Source organism: Rhinoderma darwinii, chromosome 1 (genome assembly GCF_050947455.1).
Source record: "Rhinoderma darwinii isolate aRhiDar2 chromosome 1, aRhiDar2.hap1, whole genome shotgun sequence".
Classification (NCBI taxonomy): Eukaryota; Metazoa; Chordata; class Amphibia; order Anura; family Rhinodermatidae; genus Rhinoderma; species Rhinoderma darwinii.
In genome coordinates this window covers 550,475,293-550,488,497 of record NC_134687.1, presented here as the reverse complement: position 1 = coordinate 550,488,497, position 13,205 = coordinate 550,475,293, and the positions used below count along the sequence as shown (strand labels likewise).

Sequence of the window (13,205 nt, the reverse complement as noted above, 5' to 3'; positions counted from 1 at the left end):
TCAGATTTTTTTTTTTCTAATACATTGCACTACCTATGCAGTGCAATGTATTAGATCTGTCAGTCATTCACTGACAGCAAGCCGATTAGACTTCGCCTCCCGGCGGGGCCTAATCGGCTTCCGTAATGGCAGAGCAGGAGACCATTGTGTCTCCTGTTGCCATAACAGCAGTCGCCAGTCCCGATTGCCTGTCAGGGCTGGCGATCTGCTAGTAACCGCTACGATGCAGCAATCGCTTTCGATTGCTGCATCGAAGGGGTTAATGGCAGGGATCGGAGCTAGCTCCAGTTCCTGCCGTTACAGGTGGATGTCAGCTGTACAGTACAGCTGACTTCCACCGCTGATGACGCCGGATCAGCTCCTGACCCGGCGCCATCTTGCCGGCAGCTACGGAAGCCGATCAGGCTCCGCCGCCGGGCAGTTCTTGACCGGCTTCGGTGCTAGGCAGACCGGGAGGCCAGTATTAGGCCACCGGTTGCAATTGCAGCCACCGGAACCCCGGCAATTTCATTGCTGGGGCTCCGATGAGCTGCAAACACCTTAAGTGCAGCGATCGCGTTTGAGCGCTGCACTTAAGGGGTTAATGGCGGGGATCTAAGCTAATTTCGGTCCCCGCCGTTACAGTCGGATGTCAGCTGTAAGATACAGCTGAGATCCGACGATGATGGCACCGGCTCAGCTTCTGAGCCGGTGCCAAACATTTGCCGTAAATGTACGGCAAGATGCGGGAAGTCAATGCTTTCCATGACGTACATTTACGGCAAATGTCTGGAAGGGGTTATTAAAGGAGCTAATCCGCGTGTGGATCCTCACGCCAATCCATGGCAGAAATAGGAGTTTTAGCCACGGACCTTTGAAATCCACGGCAGATTTGCAGAATGCAAATCCTGACCGTGTGAACATACCCTAAATCAGCTTAATATAACCATCAATTAGCAATATTCAGAAGTTTCCTTACATTTAAATAGCCAGCTGTACATAGTGTCAAAATACTGGAAACTTAAAAAGAAAAATACACTTCACTTACGTGAGCTCTTTGCTTAGTACTATGTTTATTCGTTCCTTTAAAGGGCGATTCTTCTCTGGAATAGAGAACCATGTTTTTCTGCCCATAATTACTACATTTTGCTTGCCTGTGGGAGAAGAATACATCATTTATTATATTGAAAGTCAAAACATTTTGTAGATTGCTGTAGAAACTTCTGCTACAGTGGCATCTTGTGGAGCATTAGTAGAATGCCATATCTTTTCAAACTAATAAAAAAAATCCTCAACAAAGTATAATGCACAAAAACCCATTCACATTGGCAGAAAAATTCTGATTTTAGGACATACTGTAGATTAAGGAATTTTGCCACAGACTATACCCTTTGTAATGTAAACATGCAGATTTTACCATGGATTTGTGGCTAAATTCGAGGTGGACAAATACCGCCACATCACAAAGCCTAAGTTTATGAGGCCGGATTCCCACATGTTCATGTATTTGAACCATTTTTAAAGGCAATGTATCACCCATACTTTTGTACTAATTAAAACCAGATACTGGATCATATCGTAATGTTCTAATTCTTTTTTTTTTTTAAATTCTTTTTTCTTTACACGATTACACGGCCAGCAATTTAATCAGAGCCGCTACTCTGAGCTGCGAACAGTATTTAGAGATACGCTTTACAGCTGCCATATAAACGTAGGAAACCCAAATCTGAGGTCCATGACCCTGAGAATCAAAAAAATCCATTAACAGAGTTAAGAAGTTGGTAATATTCTGGCTATAGATTCTTTTTTAAGCAAATTATTTGCAGGACGAATTTTTTGCGATGTACGTTTAGCGTGTCCACCGGCAAAACTGCCAAAGTACACGCAGGGCATATCCATAAGATTACATTAGCCCAACTGAGGCAAAAAGAGAGTGTCCTTCTGGCTGGTATACATCAGTATACCGAATAGAGTAGCAGACTGCACTTTTACATACAAAGGTATATTTACTTAAATGTATGTCATAATGGCTAAAAAAAAAACATTTCTAATAAACGTTTGGTCAGTGCAGCTCACTGACAAATTTGGCTTAACCCGTTCGTGATCGCCAATACGCCTTTGCACGGCGGCCACTAATGGGCTTTATTCTGATGCAAATAAACAGAGCAGGGAGCCGTTAAATCTCCCTGCTCTCAGCTACCAGATGTAGCTGAGGGCGTCCCTGCTCGAACGTGTGAGATCGATCTCACCCGTTTAACCCCTCAGATGCGGCTCTCAATAGCGAGCGCCACATCTGAGTTGTTTTGGAGAGAGGGAAGAAGCTCCCTTTCATCCCACTGACACCCGGCGATAAGATTCCCAGGTCTGCCTGTAATGAATGCCTGCTAGGTCATGCCGGAGGCATGACCTAGCAGATGCCTGTCCGTTTTAAACGGACAGGCAGTAATACACTGCAATACAGAAGTATTGCAGTGTATTATAAAAGCGATCGGAGGATCGCATATTAAAGTCCCCTAGTGGGACTAGTAAAAAAAAAGTAAAAAAAAAAAAAAAAAAGTTTAATAAAAGTTAATAAAAAAAAATGAAAACCCCACTTTTTCCCCTTACTATTAAAAAAAAACAAAATGAAAACTAAATATGTGTAACTTTTTTACATCGCCGCGTCCGTAACGACCCAGACTATAAAGCTATTATTTAACCCGCATGGTGAACGCCGAAAAAATATAAAAAAACAATGGAAAAATTGCTGTTTTCTGTGAATCCTGCCTTAAAAAAAATGTGATAAAAAGTGATAAAAAAAATTAATAAAAAAATAAAATCGCATCTACTCCAAAATGGCACCAATAAAAACTACGTCCCACAAAAAAAAAAAAAAAGCCCTCATACAACTGCATTGGCGGAACAATAAAAAAAGTTATGGCTCTTCAAATGTGGAGACTCAAAAACAAATAATTTTGAAAAAAAAGCGTTTTTACTGTGTAAAAGTAGTAAATCATAAAAAATCTATACAAATTTGGTATCGTTGCAAACGTAACAACCCGCTGAATAAAGTTATTGTGTTATTTATACCACACGGTAAACGGCGTCGATTTAGGATGCAAAAAAAGTGGCGAAATGTCAGTTTTTTTTCTATCCCTCCCCCAAAAAAAGTTAATCAATAAATTTTATGTACCCCAAAATGGTGCTATTAACAAATACAACTTGTCCCACAAAAAATAAGACCATATACAGCTATGTCGACGCAAAAATATGCAACGATGGGAAAACATAAAAAATAGCTTGGTCATTAAGGTTTAAAATAGGCTGGTCATTAACCCCTTCCCGCTCCTGGACGTACTATTACGTCATGACAGCTGTATCGTTCGCGCTCCATGACCTAATAGTACGTCTCGGGAGTAACGGCCGTTTCGGCCGTCCTCCCAACACATACAGGAGCTGTGACAGCTGTTGTTTCGTACAGCAGCTGTCACAGCTCCTACAGCGGGGACCGATCGCTGTGTCCCCGCTGATTAACCCCTTAAAAGCCGCGTTCTATAGAGATCGCGGCTTTTTAGGGGTTAAGCTGCCATCGCCGGCCTGTTACACGATAGCGGCCGGCGATGGTGACTATGGCAACCGGACACCAAACAATGGCGTCCGGCTATGCCATAGACGGAAGCCTAGTGGGTCCTGACAACGTCAGGACCCACTATGCTTGCTGTCAGTGAGTAGCTGACAGTTCTAATACACTGCACTACGCATGTAGTGCAGTGTATTAGAATAGCGGTCAGGGCCCCCTGCCCTCAAGTCTCCTAGTGGGACAAAGTAATAAAGTAAAAAAAAGATGTGTAAAAATAAGAAAATAAAAGTTTTAAAACTATTAAAAGTAAAAATCCCCCTTTTTATCTTATCAGTCATTTATTATTAATAAAAATATATAAAGAAACAAATAAACTATACATAATTGGTATCGCCGCGTCCGTAACGGCCTGAACTACATTATTTCGTTATTTATCCCGCACGGTGAACGCCGTAAAAGAAAATAATAATAAACCGTACCACAATAACAATTGTTTGGTCACTTCACCTCCCAAAAAATGGAATAAAAAGAGATCAAAAAGTCGCATGTACCGAAAAATGGTCCTGATCGAAACTACAGTTCGTTCCGCAAAAAATAAGTCCTCGCACGGCTTTATTGATTGAAAAATAAAAAAGTTCTGGCTCTTAGAATAAGGTAACACAAAAAGTGAATGATTGTTTACGAAACGTATTTTATAGTGCAAAAGCCATAAGACATAAAAAAAAACTATAAACATAGGGTATCGCCGTAATCGTATCGCCCCGCAAAATAAAGTGAATATGTCATTTATAGCGCACGGTGAACGCTGTAAAAAAAATAGAATAAAAAACAATAGTAGAATTGCTGTTTTTTAGTCACCACGCCACCTAAAAATAGAATAAAAAATGATCAAAAAGCCGCATGCACCGCAAGAAAACTACAATGCATTCCTCAAGGGGTCTAGTTTCCAAATTGGGGTAACTTTTGGGGGGTTACCAATGTTTTGGCACCACAAGACCTCTTCAAACCGGACATGGTGCCTAATAAAAAAGTGGCTTCAAAATCCACTAGGTGCTCCTTTGCTTCGGAGGCCGGTACTTCAGTCCATTACCGCCCGAGGGCCACATGTGGGATATTTCTCAAAACTGCAGAATCTGGGCAATACGTATTAAGTTGCGTTTCTCTGATAAATCCTTTTGTGTTATAAAAAAAATGGTATAAAGAGAATTTTCTGACAAAAAAAAAATATGTAAATTTCACCTCTACTTTGCTCTAAATTTCTGTGAAACACCTAAAGGGTTCATGAACTTTCTAAATGCTGTTGTGAATACTTTGAGGGGTCTAGTTTCTAAAATGGGGTGTTTGATAGGGTTTCTAATATATGGGCCCCTCAAAGCAACTTCAGAACTGAACTGGAACCTAAAAAAATAAATAATTTAGGCAATACTTCGCTTCTTACATTATACTGATAATGAGCCGTGCCCACCCCGAGATGACCCCAGTTTTGACCGTTTGTATAAACTGAGACCCCTATTAGACCGTTTCAGTGCCCGGTTTTCCCAAGCATACACCCCCGAGAAGTGTATTTCTATTGATGAGTCCCTGGTATATTTTAAAGGGAGGGTTCAATTCCGCGAGTACCTGCCGGGTAAGAGGGCAAGATATGGCGTGAAGATGTATAAGCTGTGAGAGTGCATCCGGGTATACCTACAGATTTAGGATATATGAAGGAAAGGCCACCCCCAAACCAGACTGCATCCTGGACTACTATAGGTACATGGGAGGTGTGGACTTTAAGATCAAGCCCTGAAGCCCTACAGCGCCATGCGGTGTGGTATAAGAAGCTGGCCGGGCACATCATACAGATGGCATTGTACAATGCGTACGTGCTACGTCGATGTACAGGCCAGACGGGAACTTTCCTGGAATTTCAAGAGGTGATTATCAAGAACCTAATCTTTAGGGACCAAGAAGGGGGGCACCCAGTACTTCTGGAAGCGGGGCCACACGCATCGTACCAGGGCAACACTTTCCAGGAGAAGTTCCCCAAACTGGCAAGAAGGGAAAAAGTCAAAAGAGGTGCAAAGTCTGCTATAAGAGGGGGATAAGGGAGGACACAATATATCAATGTAACGCGTGTCCCGAAAAACCAGAGCTCTGTATGAAAGTGTTTTAAAATTTATCATACATCCCTTGGTTTATAATTTACCCCAATTTTACTTACCCTGATGCACTCCGCACAGTTTATCCCCCCTCGTCTTTCCCCTCTGGGCCCTGCTGTGTGCCCAGGCAGCTGATAACAGCCACATGTAGGGTATTGCCATACCCGGGAGAACCCACATTACAGTTTATGGGGTGTAGGTCTCCGGTGAAAATGCTCACTATACCTCTAGATGAATGCCTTAAGGGTGTAGTTTTTAAAACGGGGTCACTTCTTGCGGGTTTCAACTGTACTGGTACCTCAGGTGCTTCTGCATACATGACTTCGCACTAGAAAATCCCCAGTAGGCCAAATGGTGGTCCTTTCCTTCTGAGACCTCCCATGGGCCCAAACAGCAGTTTATCACCACAAATGGGGTATTGCTGCACTCAGAACAAATTGCGCAACAGAATGTGGTATTTTGTTTCTTGTGAAAATAAGAAATTTTCAGCCAAAACTACATATTATTTGAAAAAAATAATTTTGTTTTAATTCCCAGCCCAATTCAAATAAGTTCTGTGAAAAAACTATGGGGTCAAAATGGTCATAACACCCATAAATGAATTCCTTGAGAGGTGTAGTTTCCAAAATGGGGTCATTTGTGGTTGGTTTCTATTGCTTTGATACCTCTGGGGCTCTGCAAATGCGACATGGCACCCGAAAACCAATCCAGCAAAATCTGGACTCCAACAAACACAGAGTGCTCCTTTCCTTCTGAGCCCTCCCATGGGCCCAAACGGCAGTTTATCACCACAAATGGGGTATTGCCGCACTCAGGACAAATTGGGCAACAAAATGGAGTATTTTATTTCTTGTGAAAATAAGAATTTTTGAGCTAAAACAACATTTTATTGGAAAAAATGACATTTTTTTCATTTTACAGCCCAATTCAAATACGTGCTGTGAAAAAAATGTGCGGTCAAAATGGTAACAACAACCATAAATGAATTCCTTTAGGGGTGTAGTTTCCAAAATGGGGTCACTATTGGGGGATTCCTACTGTTTTGGCACCTCAACACCTTTTCAAACCTGGCATGCTGTCTAAAATATATTCTAATAAAAAAGAGGCCTCAAAATGCACTAGGTGCTTCCTTGTTTCTAGGGCTTGTGTTTTAGTTCACGAGCGCACTAGAGCCACATGTGGGACATTTCTAAAAACTGCAGAATCTGGACAATACATATTTAGTATTGTTTCTCTGGTAAAACCTTCTGTGTTACAGAATTTTTTTTTAATAAAATTTAAATTCAGCAAGAAAAATGAAATTTTCAAATTTCACCTCCACTTTGCTTTAATTCCTGTGAAATGCCTGAAGGGTTAAACTTTCTAAATGTTGTTTTGAATACTTTGAGGGGTCTAGTTTTTAAAACGGGGTGTTTTATCAGGGTTTCTAATACATAGGCCCCTCAAAGCCACTTCAGAACTGAAGAGGTACCTTAAAAAAAAGGCTTTTGAAATTTTCTTAAAAATATGAGAAATTGCTGTTTATGTTCTAAGCCTTGTAACGTCCAAGAAAAATAAAAGAATGTTCAAAAAACGATGCCAATCTAAAGTAGACATATGGGAAATGTGAACTAGTAACTATTTTGGGTGGAATAACTGTCTGTTTTACAAGCAGATGCATTTAAATTCAGAAAAATGCTATTTTTTCAAAATTTTCTCAAAATTTTGCAATTTTTCACCAATAAACACTGAATATATCGACCAAATTTTACCACGAACATGAAGCCCAATGTGTCACGAGAAAACAATCTCAGAATCGCTTCGATTGGTTTAAGCATCCCGACGTTATTACCACATAAAGTGAAATATGTCAGATTTGAAAAATGGGCTCTGAGCCTTAAGGCCCAAACTAGGCTGCGTCCTTAAGGGGTTAAAGGCTATGTAAACGTTTGAAGGGCATTTCTTTTTATAAGTGTACATATTTATTGATAAAAAACCATTTGGAATTCACTGATAATTGGGTTTACTTTTCGTGATACAGCTTCTATGTATTCACTATACGTAGAAGCTGCATCTCGGCACTTTCAGCCGTATTAGTCAGTGAACTGCACTGACGGCTCGACGGTTATGGAAGGCATCAGAGGGACATAGTAAGCTGGAACCCGCATCTATCAGATATATATGGCATGTCCTGCGGATAGGTCATGAATGAGTTGGAAAAAAAGTTCTACGACCAAAACCAAAATTGTATCCTGGAGAGGAGACACTAAGTCCTTCCTTTATATATTTCTTCTGCTTAGTGCACATTTGATGCAGATTTTACAGAACCTGTTTGAACAAGGTCTAAATCTGCTTGGGCCAGGAGCAGCCATGGACTGAGAAAAAAGCTGTGACAGGATTGTGATGCCTCTTCATAAATTTGTTGCATCTTCGACAGTATGTGCGCCGCTGGGGCTGGCATAGAAAAGTTGTTAAATTCCCCCTCACAGTGGACTCTCCCAGCTTAAAAGCAGAAAATCTAGTGAGGCTGACTGCTCACTACACAGCAGCTGAAGTCATCTCCCTTAGGGCTTATTCAGACGAACGTATAATATGTCCGTGCTACGCGCGTGATTTCCACGCGCGTCGCACGGACTTATGTTAGTCAATGGGGCCGTTCAGACAGTCAGTGATTTTCACGCAGCGTATGTCCGCTGTGTAAAACTAACGCCATGTCCTATATTTACCAGTTTTTCGCGCATCACGCACCCATTGAAGTCAATGGGTGCGTGAAAACCGCGCACGGCACACGGACACACTTCCATGTGGCTCGCGTGATGCGCGCTACAGTAGTCAAAACTATGAATGAAAACAGAAAAGCACCACGTGCTGTTCTGTTTACAAACATAAAAACAGAGTGTCATAATGATGGCGGCTGCGCGAAAATCACGCAGCCGCGCATCATATGGTGATGACACACGGAGCTTTTGTGAGTGCAAAAAGCACACGCTCGTGTGAATCCAGCCTTAGGCTTCGTTCACATCTGCATCATGACTCCGTTCACGGGTTCTGTCGGACCTTTCCGTCAGGGAACCCATGAACGGAATCCAAACAGAAACCATAGGTTTCCGTTTGCATCACCATTGATTTCAATGGTGACGGATCCGGTAAAAATGGTTACCGTTTGTCACCGTTTTGTAAAGGCTCCGTCATTTTGACGGAATAAATACCATAGTCGACTGCGCTATTCATTCCATCAAAATGGCGGAACCCTCACACAACAGTGACAAACGGAAACCATTCGCACCGGATCCATCACCATTGAAATCAATGGTGATGCAAATGGAAACCTCTGGTTTCAGTTTGGATTCCGTTCATGGGTTCCCTGATGGAAAGCTCAGACGGAACCCATAAACTGAGTCCCGACGCAAATGTGAACAAAGCCTTATCAGTAAACTAAAGAAGACATTTTTCTTAGTTTTTCTTATAAATGTATATTTGAGAAAGCTTTTATATTTAGGTCTCCTATTACTTCATGAGGTTTCCAATGACATATCAGGTCCTCTAACTATTGCTGCAAACAGAATCATGATTGTATCGACTGATCTGGTGTTTCTGTCCCACTCTAAGGCTGGGTTCACACGTCGCAGTGAAAATGCATTTTTTTCTGTGAATAGCATCAATGTGCCATTTAGCAGCGATTTTGCTAAATTTGCAGCAATATGGCGCGGTTTTGCGGCGATTCACAGCAAAAACACATTTTATATGCAACATGTTAACCCAGCCTAACAGGACAGGGTATAAAACTAATGGGTTGCAGGACATCACTGCATCTTGGAAGAAATTCTGTTTTCTGCGTCGATCTCCCATCTCCTCGACTAATAAGAAAAAGAGCACTCTATTCCCCTGTGCTTCAAAGGCACGCTCGAACATTTCTGAAAGAAGCTACATCTAGTAATCCAAAATGAACATCCGAAGATTGCGCATTATCGAAGAGTCGGGGAAGCCAAGATGCACAGCGGGGGCGCTATGAAGAGATAGCCTGTTGTAACATTAATCTAGCAGGTGGGATTTTATTTTAGCTGTAAGTCATTTTGTATGGAGCATTCAGCCTAATAGAAGCCAAAAGATCATTCCATAGAAAGATAGATCCTTGTGGAAAAACCGTCAGTCATTAACAAGAACGTGGGTAAACCCCATTTTATTGTTTTTATGATGATCATATCACCCTAAAAAAGCTTGTGTGTGTGTGTAGGTGTGTTGAAAACGCAGGTGGCCGAGTAATTTTATATTGTACGACTAATCTTTTGTTAGGCCCTGTTCACACTGCTTTATGGTCTCCGTTTTAACAACGAGAAAATCTTCCAACGTAAACTATAACAGAGGCTATGTCGGATGCCATACAGTGGCATCCATCACCTACTGACTCTAATGGTATCTGCTTAACATATACCTCTGAACTCCCATGACTTTGTTCATGATTTATACGTTAAATGGATACCATTATAGGCTATGCTATGCCACTGTATGACATGCGTCAAAGCATTCGTTTAACATATACGTCGGGAAGCTCCAGTGACTTAACGGTCCATATATGGACAGTTATCACTGGAGCTTCCCCGTCACACCCAGTCCCCCGCTTCAGTCAACAGCCTAACTATCCCATTCAAGATATTCAAACCAGCCGGAGTCAATGTAGCCTCCCCCGGGGAAAAATATGCTGCTGGGGACTCCTGATGCTTTGAAGATCCTCCCTCCATCTTGTACCCTGTGCTGCCGTGCGCAAGCAGGATCAAAGCCTGCCGCACACCTGCATGGTGGTCGACTACCCCCACTTTAACATCTTTAAAGCAGCCGGAGTCACCATCTGCTTATCTGCTATTCGGCCGTGTGGGGATTGTGTTCAGTAGCAGCTGAAGTCCCCTGCTATGTCAGCCTGGGGAAGTTACATCACTGGAGCTGCCCAGGGGTAGCCCCAGCTAAGTAACTCTCACTACCCCAGTGAAGCTGCAGTGACGTCACTTCCCCAGGCCAACATAGAAGGGGACACCAGCTGCTACTGAACACAATCCCCACACCATCACACCTTTCAAAGCAGTCAGATTCCCCTGCTGCTATGTCAAGTTTTCCTTGGGTAGCCCCAGTGACGCAAGTGTCCACACACGAGTATTATACACCTTCAAAGCAGCCAGAGTCCCCAGATGCTTATCTGATGCACAGAATAGCCACGCCACTGGAGCTTCGGTGGGGTACCCAAGTAACATAACCCAGGGAAGTTCCAGTGACAGTTTCCTCAAGCGAGGTAAGCAGCCGGGGACTCCAGCTGCTTTGAAGATCTTGAAGGGGGATAGATGGTCCAGCTTGCCAGCACTGGAGAGGTAGCACAGAGGACAGGACACAGGGATCAGGCAGGGTGCTGGGATCCGGTCAACCTACTGCTGCTGCCCCGACCGCAGCGACAGTGCCCAACCGACTCCCCTCCTTAGTCCTGTCAGATTAGTAAAGGGATCCCAGCAAGGTCAAGTGAACTTCTGAAGAAAATATTTAACGGAGGCCAGCGATGGATATCATCCATAACCCATAGGCTATTATAGCATCCATTAAACTTACTTTTTTTTTTTACTGGATGCATCTAGATAGAATAGCCTAGTTGACAACGCTATTCTATTTGGCGAAAAATGGTATACCAGAGATATACCACCAGGAGGCCAAATGAGAAATACGCAGGCTAAAATGTGCACCTGATCCGTTGGTATAATGCGAGCCTATGGGTACATTTGACCCATACGTCAAACAAACAGGGAAAACCTTCCAAATGTGTATGGTGACCATAAAGGGGTTTTTACAGCTTTTAATAATTTCTAAATTAAAAGTACTACAGATTTCTAACACTTTTTGTTTCAATTCCTCACCATTTTCAAAAAATGTGTTTGCGGTCAGTAAATAAGAACATTCTCATGTACCTTCACAGGCTGCAAACCTATACATCGGGAACGCTGCTCTCAGCTTTGAAGTAGATACAATTGTATCCCGTCTAGACAATGCCCTGTGAGTTAAATACATCAGTAGCTGCACAAATCTTTCTATTACGGCCTGTTCAAATCACAGTTGCCCTTCCTCGGAGGGGTTCCGTTTGAGGTTTCCGTCGGGTTAACCCCCCAATGGAGAGGCAAACGGAAACCTAAGCTTACGTTTCCCTCACCATCGAACTCAATAGTGACGGAAGCCTAGCTAATGGTTTCCGTCTCTCACCGTTGTGACATGGTTCCGTTGTTCTTCGCTATCGATTCCGTCAAAACTACGGAACCCTGTCACAACGGTGAGAGACGGAAACCATTAGCTAGGCTTCCGTCACCATTGTGTTCAATGGTGAGGGAAACAGAAGCTGAGGTTTCCGTTTGACTTTCCGCTGAGGGGTTAACCTGATGGAAACCTCCGACGGAACCCCTCAGCAGAAAACGACGGTGATGTGAAAACAGACTTAGCTTGCTGCAATGTATCACTCTGGAGTCCAGGCTGTTTAGCTCACTGAGCATTGCCCAGACTGGATATAATTGTATCCATTCTTTAGCGCTTTCGTGCTGCTCATAACTCTGCAGTAGTAGACGGAGCGCTTGGCTGGTGGCTGTTCTAGCTCTAAAGGTGGTCACTTTAAATAGCTGTCGGCAGAAGGCTTGTTCGGTTGACAGCTATGTCTCCCAACCTCCCCATACATGCTCGGTTTGGTGATCATGCCCCCCCCCCTCTCCCCGACATCTGCTTTTGGGAACATTTAATACAAATAAGATGGTTTGCCGGTCCTAACGAAAATGACAGGTTAGGCCGCTGTGTATGGCCACTAGACTAATACACTGTAAAGTAAAATGTACATTATATTATCTACCTGAAAGCAGTAACTAGAGATCTAGTGATAAAACGGATTGTCCTTGGAAAGTGCTGACAGACACTAAGATAAGATCACCTAGAAGTGCAGAACAAGTTACCTTCTGTTGTAGGCGTCATGGTCAGCCTCTGGAAATGCTTAAATTCATTCCTGAATTAAAACAAAATATTTTCATTACTACAGAATCTGTCAAATCTATGCAAAATAATCTATACCGTGAACCTTATCGTAAGGACAATGGCGATTTACAGAATTTAACACAAAGTCCGTTACAGAACACGACGTAGTACCTTCACCATCTACCCAGTGTTCTGTAATGATTGATCACGCTGAACATCAAAAATCCATTCTATATACAAAGCCCAGAAGACTGGGTGTCTGCTGTGGAAACAGGGGTGGAAGAGGATGGGAGTATACAACTTGTCTGAATGCTTACTTGGGGGGATGTCATAGGAGGACATCACTGAAAACCCCTATGTGCCGGAGCAGCTCTAGCGGACTGGGTGCTATGTTTAACATTAAAAAAAGTCATCCATTTACTTCAATAACGTAGACGTGCTGGCAGATTGCCCTGGTGATAATGGATTAATAGCAGGGCTGGCCTTATGGGTGAGCGATCACACAGGGGAGAGAAGCAGCCGTCCATGCTGCTTGTCTTCCACGTGGCTCCTGTTTCCCCTCAAGT

General features: G+C 42.8%; 1 protein-coding gene across 3 annotated transcripts in view; it reads right to left on the bottom strand.

Moving 5' to 3' along the window:
- Window positions 1–13,205, bottom strand: part of DHFR (dihydrofolate reductase) — a 120,113-nt gene that overhangs the window by 88,617 nt on the left and 18,291 nt on the right. For all 3 annotated transcript variants that reach the window (XM_075837788.1, XM_075837804.1, XM_075837813.1), the window contains exons 2-3: window positions 12,621–12,670; window positions 1,028–1,133 (exon numbers count right to left, since the gene is read on the bottom strand). In XM_075837788.1, the coding sequence (XP_075693903.1) occupies window positions 1,028–1,133; window positions 12,621–12,670 (156 nt within the window). The remainder of the gene's footprint in view (window positions 1–1,027; window positions 1,134–12,620; window positions 12,671–13,205) is intronic.